The sequence below is a fragment of the Pleurodeles waltl genome, chromosome 8, assembly GCF_031143425.1.
Source record: "Pleurodeles waltl isolate 20211129_DDA chromosome 8, aPleWal1.hap1.20221129, whole genome shotgun sequence".
In the NCBI taxonomy this organism is placed as follows: domain Eukaryota; kingdom Metazoa; phylum Chordata; class Amphibia; order Caudata; family Salamandridae; genus Pleurodeles; species Pleurodeles waltl.
The window spans coordinates 1,526,607,670-1,526,623,582 of NC_090447.1; the positions used below are offsets into that span (position 1 = coordinate 1,526,607,670).

The 15,913-nt window shown below is 43.2% G+C and overlaps 1 protein-coding gene across 1 annotated transcript in view; it reads right to left on the reverse strand.

Moving 5' to 3' along the window:
• Positions 1–2,329: 2,329 nt before the first annotated feature.
• The window catches only part of LOC138248902 (zinc finger protein interacting with ribonucleoprotein K-like), a 100,316-nt gene continuing 86,732 nt past the window's right edge, over positions 2,330–15,913 (reverse strand). The window contains exon 10 of the mRNA XM_069202882.1: positions 2,330–5,413. Coding sequence (XP_069058983.1) covers positions 4,740–5,413 — 674 coding nt within the window. The 3' untranslated portion in view covers positions 2,330–4,739. The remainder of the gene's footprint in view (positions 5,414–15,913) is intronic.

Here is a 15,913-nt window from a genome sequence, read left to right on the forward strand (position 1 = left end):
AGTAAGAAGGGATAGGTATTCTTGTTGGAGAATGAGTGGTTATACAACAGTTGATGTAAGAGAGTGGAATATTGACCTACACATACAATTTGGATTTGCCGATGACCATACCAGAATGGATGGTGGAGCTGTCTCTGAGTCAGAGTCAGAGTCAAGGTTTTCTAAGACTAGGGGCGGGATAAGACCACAATATGAAACTGTAAATGATCTTTATTATAGGAATGTACTCGGAAGAGGATGGGTAAACTATGAGTGGTGGACAGGGCACCAAAGAGGACGACTCATTTACAAGGATCTAAATGATGGGAGCTTTGGGAAAGATCTGGGTACGAGAATGGAGGAATATGGGTTGGTTGGTGTACAGGGCAGGTTGGATGCCAGTACATTTTCAATATCTCTATGGTTCAGAGACTGCAGGATAGAGAGGGGGAGTGGAAAATAATTAGCGATTAACAAATGATTATTTCGCATCAGCTAAAGCGGACATTTACATTTTCTTGCTGGATGCTAACAGCAGCTGGGGCTGCAGATAAAATATCTATACAAGCTGAACTGACATTATAGCAGGCTTTTTCTGTGCCAGTGGGGTGCAAATGTAACCACAATTAATATTTCTGCACTTTCAAAATGCTTCAAATAAGTTCTCAACTTGATGCGGCAAATATGAGGTTATGAGTGAATACATCCAAATCTAATACACAGAACTATATGGACTAAACAGTTATAGACTCTACACAATTAGGGGGGAAAGAGAGAAGAGACTTGTTCTTTGAGGCATGCTATACAATTTATTACTTTGTTAAATACTTTTGTTTTCTCTGCTAAATTTGACAAATGATGTGACACAAATTGATTTTGAATCCTCCTCTTTCTTGGTGACAATAACTGCATGGTCTTTCTCTCAATACAATTGTGAGAAAGAGTCCTATGAGTTTGCAAAGGCTAATACATATATCTGTAACATTGACAAATTACTTACGATGGTCTATTGTATGATTTCATCATTTTCTTAGAGGCTTCACTTTTATTTCAGGTATAAGCAAGGTATTTTAAACTTTATGTTGTAACACTGTCTGAATAGCCTGGTGATGTTGAAGATGAGCTTTCAATTTAACTGAGAACCCCCTGCTGTGCAGGTAATAAATTAAATTACAATTATGCAAGGTAAATTGAGAATTTTAGCCAAACTATTAGTAATGTGTGAAGAGCAATGTTTAGGATGTAGATTCAATTCACCCTTTAAATGTTCATTACTGCAAAGATATTTATTATTATGATAATTCGTAATCACTTGAGTTCCATATGATTACCCCATGGTAAATACTATTGTAAAATAACAACAGTGATTTGTGTTCTCCTTCTAGGGATTCAGCATGGGGTCCCTTATCCATATCCTGCCCGAAGACCATCCAATGTCTATGACATTCAAAACAATCACTCATGCCTGTAGGATCACCTCACAGGAGGGGATGGGAAATACATGTCCATTTTCTTTTATTGTCCACAAGCAGAAACTTCCTTTGGAGACTAGGGACATCCCTGGCCTGACTGCCAAAAAGAAGCTGTTTCATGAGCTTTGATATCTTTTAAAGTATAATTATGATCAAAATGTTAACTTAAGAGTACAAATGTTTGATTTTTGACGTGAGAGTCCATACATTTTATATTAATTGTTTTATTAAGTGTCTTAATAAACACTATTTTAATAGTCAGTTATTTATTTATTTTCCACATTTGTAAAGTGCGTAGCACCCCAGAACGGCAACCGGAGCTATAATAATAAACAAACAAACAACCACTAAATGAAATACTGTGCCTCTGTACGTACTACTAATGCTCCCAAAAGAGTGAAATACTATACAAGAGCAAACCTATTGTATCTATAAATGCGTGTTTTATGGTTTTGTGGGCAAACACATGTATGAATGTGGCCTGCACCTAGGATGTATGATCAACATGTAAGCAAGAATTTCTTTGTTCAGAATAAGTGGGCCTCTTTTTGTCAATAGATGTGTTTCTACAGAATGAGCATAACAAGATATGTGTTTTTGCCAGGTTTCTCTATGTGGATTTGCCAACTTAGTAGAAAATTTCTATTTGGTAGAGAGAACACTCACCAGGTGATAGAGACATGCCTTTCATGTAGCACAGTTCACAGGAGGTATACATCTGTTTCTCAGCCAACCAGTCATCAATCCAGGAGAGTAGCTTCATGACAACAAAAGGAGTGTAAGGTGCATCACATTCTAAGGTGTGGAATTTCAAAAACACTGCAACTATTACACAGCATGAAATATTACTTGCTTATTAAAATCATGGATTCAAGATGAAGCTTTATTTTAAAATACTTTATTTACATTTCTCAATGCATTGGGTAAAATGTAGGTAAAACAATATCATTAAATAATATATCGAATTTCCACCTCAAAGAACTGCACAATAGTAAAAATGCAACTTAGCAATAAACGTAAACAAAATAGAAAGGAAACATTTAATAAAATAATAAATAAACACTTTATAAAGTAATCTCAAATCATGCATATAATGTGTTATAACTCTGAAATAAATATCTCATTTTATAATAAATAACTTTTTCCTACTTTTTCTCCATAGGCAAGCCTAGAACACATTCATTCACCAATTCTGGTGCCTTCCGGTCCGCCACATACAAGTCACTTTTTCTGAGAGGACGCGGCCAACATTGCTCCTAATAATATGAAACTGCACTACGACTTGAGATGTTTTAAGTTTTATTCCCAGTATCAGTCCCAAGTGTTTAAATACCTCATTACAAAATATCACTACCATCTGCAATCCCATAATAAATTACCAAATGTAACTGGCTGAGAACAACATGCCCAAGAAAGGTCTGATTTATTTAAAGACAATCTATACTTTCTAAGAGGTGTACAGTACAGTCTGTAAATCACCTTCTGTTGATCCTTAGGTTATAGCCTAGCCTCTACAGGGCCACAGCTTAAAGAATCAGTCTCATTTAGTTCCACTCCTAAATGTTGTTCCATCTTAAATCTGACCAGGTTGTCTAAATCCTTTGTTCCACTGAGGTTTCAGAACATCCTTATCCAAGTCTGAGTGTTCTAACCACCTCTTAAGGACAGTGATGACATTACTAAGAACTCTCTTTTATGTGCCCTTTCACAGCTAATACAAACAGCAATCACACATGTTTACTAGCCATAAACACCTTTAGAATGCCAACTCCCACCAAATTACTTGTCTGATCCATTAATGTAAAATTAGACATTTTATTACTCTGTCAAATGCTTTTGTTTTCTCTGCTAGATTTGACAAATGACATGGCACGCATTGTTTTTTAATCCTCCTCTTTCCGGTGACAATAACTGCATGTTTTTTCACTAATACAATCTGAGAAAGAGACCTGTGAGTTTGCAAAGACTAATACATATATCTGTAACATTGACAAATTACTTACCATGGTCCAGCGTATGATTTTATCATTTTCTTAGAGTCTTCACTTTTATTTCAGGTATAAATAAGGTATATTAAACTTATACTGTAACACTGTGTGAATAGCCTGGTGATGCTGAAGATGAGCTTTCAATGTAAAGCTCTTTCGGCATTGCACAGAAGAGACCTCACCCCTTGTAGGTTCTCAAGTACTAGATAAGGTGTGTGTAACAAGGTTCCTAAAACCCCACAGACAGCATGTAGAAAGCTTGGATTTTCCTGCTGGTTGCAGCCTTAATCAGCAGCCTACTCTGGTGTTACACAGAGAGGGGCAGTGGCCTGCAGGATACACATGGCAGCCGCTGTGTGACTGTATGCTGAATGCACAGAAGCTGGGTCAGTCTTTTGGGGTCTTCAGAGATGGGAGAACACTAAGGCCAATGATTGTGCGGTGGCCAGGAAGATGGTGTGCTTATGGAGGTAAGGGAGCAGAGCTACTAGCCTACCTGAGTCTCCAGTATGATACCAGCCCCAGTAGAATTTCCACTATTTGGTTTCTGGAAAGGGCCAGATGCAAGAGCAAACGAAGTAGGGCCAGCCCCTCGCTAGTACAGATTTTCCGGATCACAAAGCAAATGGTTTCTCTTGTCTCTGCACCCCTTCAGAACGAGAGAACCAAACAAACAGGAAGATGGTAAACAGGGTACTCCAACCCCTTCCTCTTACGCATGTAAGTCTAGTCCTACAAGAAGGCAACAGAGGAGGTTTGCAGCACTCAAAATTTGTCCTTGATGCTGTTGTTTCCCCCTTTTAATTTATCAACACTTTACCAGAAAAGGGCAAGGGCTAGATGCAGAATGAGAGCAGGCGGCGGGGGTAAAATAGGTTTGGACTACTCCATAGGTATCCTGACTGCTGCTGTCTCTCCCTCTTCCAGGGAAGAGAAGAAGACCACAAACTGGAGGGACTTAAAGGAACTGAATAGTCTACCCATCTCTGATTGGAAAAATGCCTCTTTTATGAATGTTGTAGCCCCTTAAAGGAGAAAGTACTCTTTTTTCCTTTAAAAGGTAGATATATTCACACAAAACTCTTTAGTGTGAAGGATTAATTAATACTCATGATATATTCACAGAATATTCATGAGAAGTACAAACTTGTTATAATAAAGGTGAAATTAATTCAACATACCACCACGTCCAAGGCAAGCGTGTGTGTACAGTGTGACTTGAAAATGAATCTCTACTGAGAGTGCAGAGAAATGGATCTCTGTGTATATCACAATACATAATGGGTGCATTCACAGGACCTCACTCTGTATGCATTCTCTGATGACTTAGAAGGTTTATCTTTTGAGCAAAGCCTTTCCCACACTGAGTGCACTGGAAGGGCCTCACTCCTGTGTGGAGTCTTTGATGTGTTAGAAGATTCTGCTTTTGAGAAAAGCTCTTCTCACACTCAGTGCAGCGATAGGGCTTCACTCCAGTATGTGTCCTTTGGTGCTCGAGAAGATGTGCTTTGCGAGTAAAGCTCTTTTCACATTCAAAGCAGTGAAAGGGCCTCACTCCAGTGTGGAATCTCTGGTGTCTGGTGAGACTTGACTTTTCAGTAAAGCTATTTTCACATACCGCACAATGGAAGAGCATTACATCTTTATGGAACCGTTCGTGGCTCATGAGACTTGACTTTTCAGTAAAGCTCTTTTCACATATAGAGCAATGAAAGGGTCTCACTCCTTTGTGGTATTTTAGGTGATTTATAAGACATGACATTCTATTAAAGCTCTTATCACACTCTGAGCAAGGAAAGGGTCTCAGTCCAGCGTGCACTCTTTGATGCGCCAACAGAAGCTCCTTCTTGTTAAATCTCTTCCCACACTCTGTGCAGGCAAATCGTCGCTCGTTCTTAAGGGTTCTTTGGGTATACTTCAGTAACCATGTATGATGCTCTTTCTCACTTGTGCTCCTTGCTTCCGAATGATGTGCTGCAGAATGAAAAGTGAAACTATTACGTGAAAAACTTATTGTAAAAAGCAAATAAGCACAGAGCTGTAATGCTAAATGAGAACAGTGAGTAGTCTTATTTCAGGATGTTTTGGGGTGTTCTAATAAAACATATTGTGTTAAGGCATCCCTTGATAGACAAATACTGGGTTGTTCATTAATAAAAAGGGGTACAACAGGAGAATACCAGGAAAACCGGTGAGGATAAGGTTCTTTCAGTCTAACAAGGATACATCTCTGTTATTCATAAAAGAATGGCACAGTATCCCTAAGGCCTTTTCCCAAGGAAGAATTCCCAAAGATATTTTGGTAGTGATTGTTTCATCTTTCTGCATACTTATTTACATCATAGTGCAATTAGTGATCCTTTCTTATTTACGAAAAAAGAGGACAGTTGGGCATTGGAGATCTGAGTACCTGCCCGTGAAGCTACATCAAATCAAAGTAATGTCCCAGATTCAATCTGTTCTGTAATCTAATGTGCTACATGAATCATTTGAAGCAGGCTTGACATTCCTTCAATATTGATCCGGCATCATTAGTTATCTCCCTTCCTGCACTGAAGGGAGATTTATCATCTCAGATTTTGTAATTTGGTAGCAAGTTGCAGCTAGTTTTCTGCTCAAGTAAGCTGTTTGAAATTGCTTAACAACAGTAACTTGCCGTACTGGGTGCCCATGCTGGGAAACAGAGTGCTCTGGCTAGCACCAAAGATCTATTTAGGATTAACATATACAAAATTGATCTGATTAGTATCTTGCTTCAGACCTGAATGAGGAAGACCTACCATGAGTTGAACCCTGCATAAATAGAGATCACAATTGTTTGATGTTCAATTTATTTCCTTTATTTATAATCAATAATGACAGTGCAGTCTATAGTTTGTGGTGTCATCAATGAGTACTCTATAGGCTGTGGCATAAATATTATTGCAAAAAACCTTTACAATTCCTCCCTCTGATGATTTGAAAATCATCTCAAACCTCAATATATTATGATACACTATTGATTGTTGTCTTCCTTTTTAGGGTCGAGCCTGCGTTGCATGAGCTCGCGCATGCGTATCGCAGCGAGACTCTTTTGTATTTGGAAAAGGGCTCGGAGCCCTGTCAACTTCACGTCAGTGTTTTGTATTGGTTTGTGGGCTTCCCTAATAAAATCTGCTTGCTTTCATTAGTCGAAGGCACGCATATGTCACGCCTTTTCCGGTGGCTAGCCCTCCTCGAGCACAGCGACCAAGTACAGAAAACATGCGAGGCCCGCTGTTTTCCATCGGGCTCGTGGACTTCTTTTTCTCTAATTTACGAGTGCGATCTCGCTTGGCAGAAGTCGAGCCCTTTATATACTTGATTTCACTTTTTTGGGTTATGTACATAAATGCACTTTTGCCCGATAGGTGAAAAGTCGGGTTAAGAGTTTACAACGCGATCAGCTCTAACATGAGCAAACGCGAGACCCGTTGCATTGTAAATGCTTGTTTTCATCTAGCTTCTTACAAGACATTCAGCTTGACATTAAACAGGGACGTTATCTCTGCATCATCTCTCTTCTTTTCCTGTCATCACTTTCTATTCCACTTTAAATCAAAAACACCTCTTTAAAATAATTTCAAAAAGCTTCAATAGAAGACATAAAACAATTAAGCCAAGAAAGTTTAAAATTACTGGTATACATATTACACCTAAACAATCCGTCACCCACATTAACAAACATTTCACAACATTTTTCAAATCCCTTTTCAAACATACTGAACTAAGAACCAACAGCTTCTTCCCACATACCAATCTTTTCTAATGTTTTAGTTTCATTTGACACATTTGTAATATTCTGAATGTATTAATTTATCCACATGCTGTTACAAAGAACACACATACAATACTGCAAGCCTTCAACACAAACTGCCTTCTTTTGCAAGCAGGATGTCCAAAGCCATCCTGTTTTAAATTACCATCGAACAGATGGCAATCATCTCTTGGCTAATCTTGGTTAAAGCACCTGCAATATTATTAGCAAGTCACTCTACCAATTTGAACAACTTTATAATTTTCACATAATTCAAAGAAACACCAATAGGGTGAATCTACACACCAAAAATATCCATCAACACTTGTCCAGGACAACATTTCACTCATTTCAGACCGTTTTCACTCACCTCTTTCACAAGATATTCTCTGAGAAGAACTAAATTTAATAGTAATTTCCCACCCAATTACTTAAGAAATGACAATAGCTACGTACACTCTTGCCAACCATTTCACATATTTCTGAATGTCCTAGTTTATCACATCTCATACATACAACTCCTTTCTTCTCATGTTCAACTCTAAGGGCCTCACTGCGAGTTTGTCGATCTTTTGGCAAAACCGCTGTGGCGGCGGCTGCCAAAAGACTGCCATGTTGGCGGTGATACGACACAGCTAAGTCTGCCAAAATTCTGAACCTGCCAGGACATTGGAGGGCGGAAAAGAGGCAGTCCCACCACCAGCCCACCAAAAAACCTTTGGACCTATTAAGACTAACAAATCACGATGGCAGTTCTTTCCTGGCGGAAGACCACTGGCGGTGCGAACTGCGGCGGTCACCAGTTTTACACCACACCACACTGGATAATTTAAAAACCCCACACCTGACACACAACCACACACCGACATACCTACACACTGCACTATTAGAAAAACCCCTTCACACTCCACAATCCTTAGCATCTACAATGCCACACACAGCTAGATAGAGGTAGAGGCTGCACATAAAAATTAGGAACCAAAGAATAGGCACCCCTACACACTTCATATAGCACTCATCCTACACCTGCACAACACACCCAACACATACATTGGTACTCCACTCATTAGACACCACGGTCATCTACTCACATCACAGCACCCACACATCACCAATATTATTTTCCCTTTTTTTTTTTCTTCCTCACCATCTCGTCCACCACTATCATGTCCCCACAAAAACATCCCCATGTCACAGATGTTGACTTTAGGGTCTTAGAGGACAAAGTCATCAGAGTAGGGCCCAACACCCCACCACCCCCCAAGACTCACTGAGGTGCCTGCCTGCCCCCTTGATGCCCCTACCTGTGGAAGTCACATGGCAGTAGTTTTCATGGTAGTGAGTCATGTTTGTGTTGACATGTGTTTCTTCTCTGCCAGCCCGTTGGCGGTCTCACCGCCACCGCCAACATGGCGGTTCTCAGACTCCCAAACTCGTAATAAGGCCCTAAGTCTAGGATGTATCTTTACATTCTTAAACCTCTGTTGTGCTTCTTCTTGCAACAGAGTTGTCCTCGTTTCTAATTTCCGCTCTTCTCCCATTAAATTCTTTAATAAACTCTTCTTCCACATCATTCAATCTACATACATTCTTCCCAGTATTAGTCTCTTTGTGGTGGCTCTATCTAGACAGATAAGTACATTTAGGTACTGAATACGTTTTATTTGATATCCTCACTCATGCAGATCTTATAGCTACTTGATGTTCTGTGTCTCTTTCACTCAGATCTGTTTCTGCCTGTTCTAGATCTTGTTTAGTCTCTTCTTCAATTGTATCTAGGCAGATTTCTTGTTTTTTACGCTCTTGTCCTCCCACTTCAACTTCCAAACAAACTTCCTCGGATAAGGCTCTCATCTTCAGACCCACTTTAGACAACTGCTGTAACATAATTCTTACTTGGCACATTATCTGTGCACTTTGACTGGAACAGCTTGTTTTGCTCTGTGGGTTTTTGAAAATCAAACTTTAGTTTTCTGAATTTTTTGATCTTCTTGTGGATGTGTTCTTGGTACTTCCTTTGCTGCTGTCTCCTGCTCTCCTTATGCATTTATCTGTTGCACATTTTCTCTATGTACAATTTCACTTGCTGCTGCATATTCGCTTTTAGTTGCTGCTACACGTTTTTTTCAACACCCCCCCCTTGGATCCATTTAGTGAACTCCAATTAGACACTGTGCGACAGTGGTTTGGGTCACCACTTCTTCATCTACAGTATTCACTCACTTTGTATTAGATGTGTGGATCCACTGTAGAACGTCTGCACACTTCACAGCAGTATTCGTTTCCAGGATCACCTGGTAGGGTCCATGTCACCTTGCCTCAAGACAGTCTTATGACCAAAATAAATAACCTTTTTCTGACAATATTGCAGTCTTGTCAGAGACTCCATATGACCATTTTCAGCATGATTGTTAACAGTGTTATTGTGTCAAGCTTAGAAGCTTCCCTTGTTTTGGCTGCTACCACTAGCACTGAGTCGCATGGCAATTGCAACCACTCTAAATCTTTCTTCAGAATTTGAGAGAAAAAATTGACTCTCCGTATAGTCCTGTGGGATCCTACACCACACCATTACCTTATTTAAAAATGTAAATGCAAACCTGACACAAATCAATGGCAGTGAACCACTGCACACCAGAGGGAAACTGGAATAATATTACAACGAGATTCAGTACTATAGGACAACATGGGATTACTATGTCATTAATTTGACGAAAATCTTGTACAATCCTCCACTTTTCACTTGGTTTCTTTAATCCCACAACCGCAGAAAGTTAGTTAGTTAAATGCTTAAAAAGCGCAGACAGCTACCCACTCAGGGTTTCCTGGCACTCTCAGCATCAGGTGAGAATGTCTAACTCAGGTGCTTTAAAACAGTCATGTAATTAATTGTTTGTGAAAAGTTGACAGGGAGGTGCAGGATCTCAATTGTTCTGGCAAAGAGTTCCAGAGCTTAGGGCATATAAAGGAAAAAGAACCACCTTCCATATGAGTAGGTTTAACCTTAGAAACGGAGCAAAGAGAGCAGTTACTGGAACTCAAATTACGAGAAGGTTGGTACGATTTAATCCAATTATTAATATAATGGGGAGCGATACCTGCCCTGTCTTTAATGACATAGCACAAAGCCTTAAACTGAACTCATTTTTCCACCTCTAGCCAGTGTAGTTCATGGTAGAGCAAGGTATCCGAGGCACATTAAGGCAACCAATAGGTCAACTTTACAGCTGCATTCTGAACCACCATCTGAGGGAGGTTTTATCGACCCCCAGGTAGAGGATATTGCCAGGCGAGACTGAAAAAGTGCCTGGATTACAGTTCTTTGGGCAGAAACTGGAAGCACCCAGAGACACTTCCGTAGCCATTTCAATGTGGCAAAACAAGTTCCAGCTATCTTTGCCACCTGTCATTGTCAATCAAAAAACCTACGTTCTTGAATTTAGAAACAGGTGAAGAAGTTTCCAAGGATCAACACCCCTGTTTTGTTGCCACTCAATTTCAACAAGTTTTTGTTCTTCTAGGAGGCAACCTGAGCTAGGCATGAGTTCAGAGAACTGGAGTTGTGGTCCTGAGCAGATGATGAAGAAAAGATCATTTGCGTATCATCAGTGTAAGAAAAAAGAGTAAGACCACAGTACTCTACGAGCTAGGCATGGGCGGCGCACATAGATATTAAACTGAGCCGGACTTAGGGCTGATCCCTGACGGGGTCCAGAAGTCACAGCATGACATGTGGACAGGGCTCTGCCAGAAAAAAACTTGAAAGGAACGACCCCTCAAAAAGGAGGAAAGCCAAGCCAAAGCTTTCCCCTGGTTCCCCATTTGCCTGAGTCTTTCCATAAGAGTACCATGGGACACAGTATCGATACATGGGCTTCCCGGCATGTCTTTTACAATGCCTTCATCAATCATCTTTTCAATAACTGGTGTCATACCTTCCTCTGCTTCCTCTACTTCACAGGTCTGTACTGAAGAGTACGAGGAAGTTCTCCATTTGGTTTGATTTTGATCTGCACTGGTTCTACACTTTTTACTAGGGAGTTTTTTCTTCCTGTAAAATCCTCCAACCCTGGGTCCGGCAGCGTCCCTAAGGCATTTTCAAGATAAAAACTCTAATACCCCAAACGAACAACCCCCTCCCTCCTGGACCCCCCTCCAGTCTCCTTCATGAGATATGGCTAGAATGGTCTACAGTGCTGGTTTGGTAGACTAAGTGATGGACAGTGGCATCCTAGGAGGTTAGGTAAGGGCAGGGCTATCTATCGGTTCGGGCATCGGGAGTAAGCAAAGTAATTTAAGGTGAGCCGGACAGGTTAATTCTTTAAACTCAGAAGAGAGGATGTGAATGAATAGTGTCCATAATTCGGAGTAGGAGTCGCTTTTCTGGTCAGCAGCTAGAGACAGTTTTTTCATTCTCAGTATGAACCATAAATTGTGGAGGCATGCAGTGTTGTTGGGGATCGATCAATGCCCCATAAGGATAGGATCACCTGATGGGCAGCGCCTAGGGCTAGAACATTTGTTTCCTTCGAGAGAGTGGAGTGGGTATGTAAGGGGGTTTGGAAGCTCCAAGTAGGCCAGTAATCTCGGTATTGTAGTATTAAAGGCAGTGTCTATGTCATTTAGGATATGCTCCCAATAATGACCTAGTTACTGACAGTGCTGGAGAAGAGGAAGCAAGGTGCCTGTACCTCCACAACCCCTCCAGTATTCTTTTATGTGTTCCAGGTTCCATGCTTGGAGCCGTGCTAAGGTCAGGTACCATCAGGATACTATCTTATACATCGTTTCGGTGCTTGCCATGTTGGGGCTGAGTGCCAGACTCTGTAGTAGATGTCCTCCCAGTCTTTGGCAGAGAGAGTCCTGCCTAGTTCAGCCTCGCATCTAGTCTGCTGTGCAGGTTTGAATGATGGTGTCCAATTACCTAATAGGGTGATAAGATGCTTGTCATACTTTTTGAGGAATACCCATTCTTCAAAACGCATGAGGGGCCTCTCCGCATGAGGTCTGACTGAGGGCTGCATCACCCAGTGTCTTACTTGTAAGAAATGGATACAGTTCACTTCTTCTAGGACATAGTCACATTTCAGGTGTTCGAATTGGATAATCCCTAAGGAATCGAACATGCATCCGCTGCGTTTGCACCTGCCTTCCTGCCAGCGCTGGACCCTTTCAAGTTGCATCCCCAGGGTGAAATCCCAGTTGGACAAGATTGGGAGCATGGTAGAAGGGAAAGTGGTCAAGCCGGCCTCGGTCGCTACTGCATCCCATACTCTAAAGACTGAGTCAGTCACCAGCGAAGTCAGTCACAGGCTAGGAGTATAAGCCCCAGGCCCGGTGTTTACGAGGGAGCCATGGCTCTTTCCATATATGAGAGCCCGCTATGGCCTAGTCCATGAAACACTAGTGTTTCTGGAGGCTAGGAAGTGGAGCTAGAAGGCCTGATAATAGCATGCTAGTAGGGGCACAGCAAGTCCGCCTTCTTGCGCTGGATGGTGAGAAGTGCTTTTGAAGGTGGGGCTTCTTCCCATCCCAGATAAATTTGTTGAGTTCTAATTGCAGGGAGAACAGTGTGTGGGTCAGTGGGGTTAATGGAAGGGTCTGAAAGAGGTAAAGAATGCATGGCAGCATCATCTTTTTGAGAGCTGACATTCTGCCCAGCCATGAAAGGCGAAGACGGCACCACGTGGATAGGTCTGCGAGTATTTGAGAGGTAACGTCCGCATAGATGATTGTAATGTTTTAGAGACAGAGCAAGCCAGTTGAATGCCAAGGTAGGGAATAGGATCTTTGGACTAGTCAAAGGAGAAAAGCAAGCGGAAATAAGCTTCTTGTGGCGGGGTTATTGAGAGGTTTAGGATCTGGAATTTTCGCAAGATGACTTTAAACCCAAACATGTTCCCAAAAGCCTGGAGTTCCTCCACAAGAGCGGGTAGGAATTAGACCGGATCAGTGATGGCTAGGATCACCTCATCAGCGTGAAGGCTGATAAGGTGATTGTCTCCGCCGAGAGGTATCCCAGAGACTGTTGGGTTAGACCTCAAACTTTGTGCAAGGGGTTCCATGTATAAAGCAAACAGGAGGGGAGAGAGGGGACCCTCTGGCCGTGTTCCCCTTTGTATTGGGAAGATTTGGGACATTACTCCATTGACTCTCACAAACAGTGTCCAAGGGGCACTGTATGTACATCGGACCCATCTACGGAATTCATCTCAAAGGCCAAATCGCTTCAGAGTTTCAAACAGGTATGGCCAGTGGACTCTAGAAAATGCTTTCTTGGTGTCAATAGAGAGAAGGAGAGCCTCTTTCTAGGATCTGTGCACCTTGTCTATTAAATGTATGATTGTTTGGTGTTGTCACCGTATTGGCTGGTGAAAATGAAGTCCACCTGGTCCGGGTCGACCAAGTCTGGCATTGAGGGTTGAGGCGATGATCCAGGATGCTAGCTGTAAGGAAATGCCTCCTTGGCATGGTTACCCCCTGATTTTTTGCCTTTGCTGATGCCAAGTTATGATTTGAAAGTGTGCTGAGGCCTGCTAACCAGGCCCCAGCACCAGTGTTCTTTCCCTAACCTGTACCTTTGTTTCCACAATTGGCACACCCTGGCATCCAGGTAAGTCCCTTGTAACTGGACCCCTGGTACCAAGGGCCCTGATGCCAGGGAAGGTCTCTAAGGGCTGCAGCATGTCTTATGCCACCATGGGGACCCCTCACTCAGCACAGACACACTGCTTGCCAGCTTGCGTGTGCTGGTGGGGAGAAAATGACTAAGTCGACATGGCACTCCCCTCAGGGTGCCATGCGAACCTCACACTGCCTATGGCATAGATAAGTCACCCCTCTAGCAGGCCTTACAGCCCTAAGGCAGGGTGCACTATACCATAGGTGAGGGCATAGGTGCATGAGCACTATGCCCCTACAGTGTCTAAGCAAAACCTTAAACATTGTAAGTGCAGAGTAGCCATAAGAGTATATGGTCTGGGAGTCTGTAATACACGAACTCCACAGCACCATAATGGCTACACTGAGAACTGTGAAGTTTGGTATCAAACTTCTCAGCACAATAAATGCACACTGATGCCAGTGTACATTTTATTGTGAAATACACCCCAGAGGGCATCTTAGAGATGCCCCCTGAAAACATACCCGACTTCCAGTGTGGGCTGACTAGTTTTGCCAGCCTGCCACACACCAGACATGTTGCTGGCCACATGGGGAGAGTGCCTTTGTCACTCTGTGGCTAGTAACAAAGCCTGTACTGGGTGGAGGTGCTTCTCACCTCCCCCTGCAGGAACTGCTAGTGGAGATGCCTGCCCCCTCCAGCCACGGCCCCACTTTTGGCGGCAAGGCCGGAGGAGATAATGAGAAAAACAAGGAGGAGTCACTGGCCAGTCAGGACAGCCCCTAAGGTGTCCTGAGCTGAGGTGACTCTAACTTTTAGAAATCCTCCATCTTGCAGATGGAGGATTCACCCAATAGGATTGGGGATGTGCCCCCCTCCCCTCAGGGAGGAGGCACAAAGAGGGTGTAGCCACCCTCAGGGCTAGTAGCCATTGGCTACTAACCCCCAGACCTAAACACACCCCTAAATTCAGTATTTAGGGGCTCCCAGAACCTAGCAAGATAAGATTCCTGCAACCTAAGACGAAGAAGGACTGCTGACCTGAAAGCCCTGCAGAGAAGACGGAGACACCAACTGCTTTGGCCCCAGCTCTACCGGCCTGTCTCCCCACTTCAAGAAAACTGCAACAGCGACACGTTCTACAGGGTCCAGCGACCTCTGAAGCCTCAGACGACTACCCTGCATCTAAAAGTACCAAGAACTCCCGAGGACAGCGGCTCTGCTCCAAAGAAGAAACATCTTTGCAACAAAGAAGCAACTTTTAAAGACCACACGTTTCCCGCCGGAAGCGTGAGACTTTGCACTCTGCACCCAACGCCCCCGGCTCGACCTGCGGAGAAACAACACTACAGGGAGGACTCCCCGGCGACTGCGACCCTTTGAGTAGCCAGAGTTGACCCCTCTGAGCCCCCCCAGCGACGCCTGAAGAGGGAAACCAGAGGCTCCCCCTGACCGCGACTGCCTGCTTCCAAGAACCCGACGCCTGGTAAAGACACTGATCCGCAACCCCCAGGACCTGAAGGATCCAACCTCCAGTGCAGAAGCGACCCCCAGGTGGCCCTCTCCCTTGTTCAGGTGGTGGCGACCCCGAGGAGCCCCCCCCCTTGCCTGCCTGCTTCGCTGAAGAGACCCCTGGGTCTCCCATTGAAACCAATTGCAAACCCGACGCCTGTTTGCACTCTGCACCGTGCCGCCCCGTGCTGCTGAGGGTGTACTTTTTGTGCTGACTTGTGTCCCCCCCCGGTGCCCTACAAAACCCCCCTGGTCTGCCCTCCGAAGACGCAGGTACTTACCTGCTGGCAGACTGGAACCGGGGTACCCCCGTCTCCATTGAAGCCTATGCGTTTTGGGCACCACTTTGACCTCTGCACCTGACCGGCCCTGAGCTGCTGGTGTGGTAACTTTGGGGTTGCTTTGAACCCCCAACGGTGGGCTACCTTGGACCCAACTTTGAACCCTGTAGGTAATTTACTTACCTGCAAAACTAACAAACACTTACCTCCCCCAGGAACTGTTGAAAATTGCACTGTGTCTAGTTGTAAAATAGCTTATTGCCATTTATTTGAAAACTGTATAT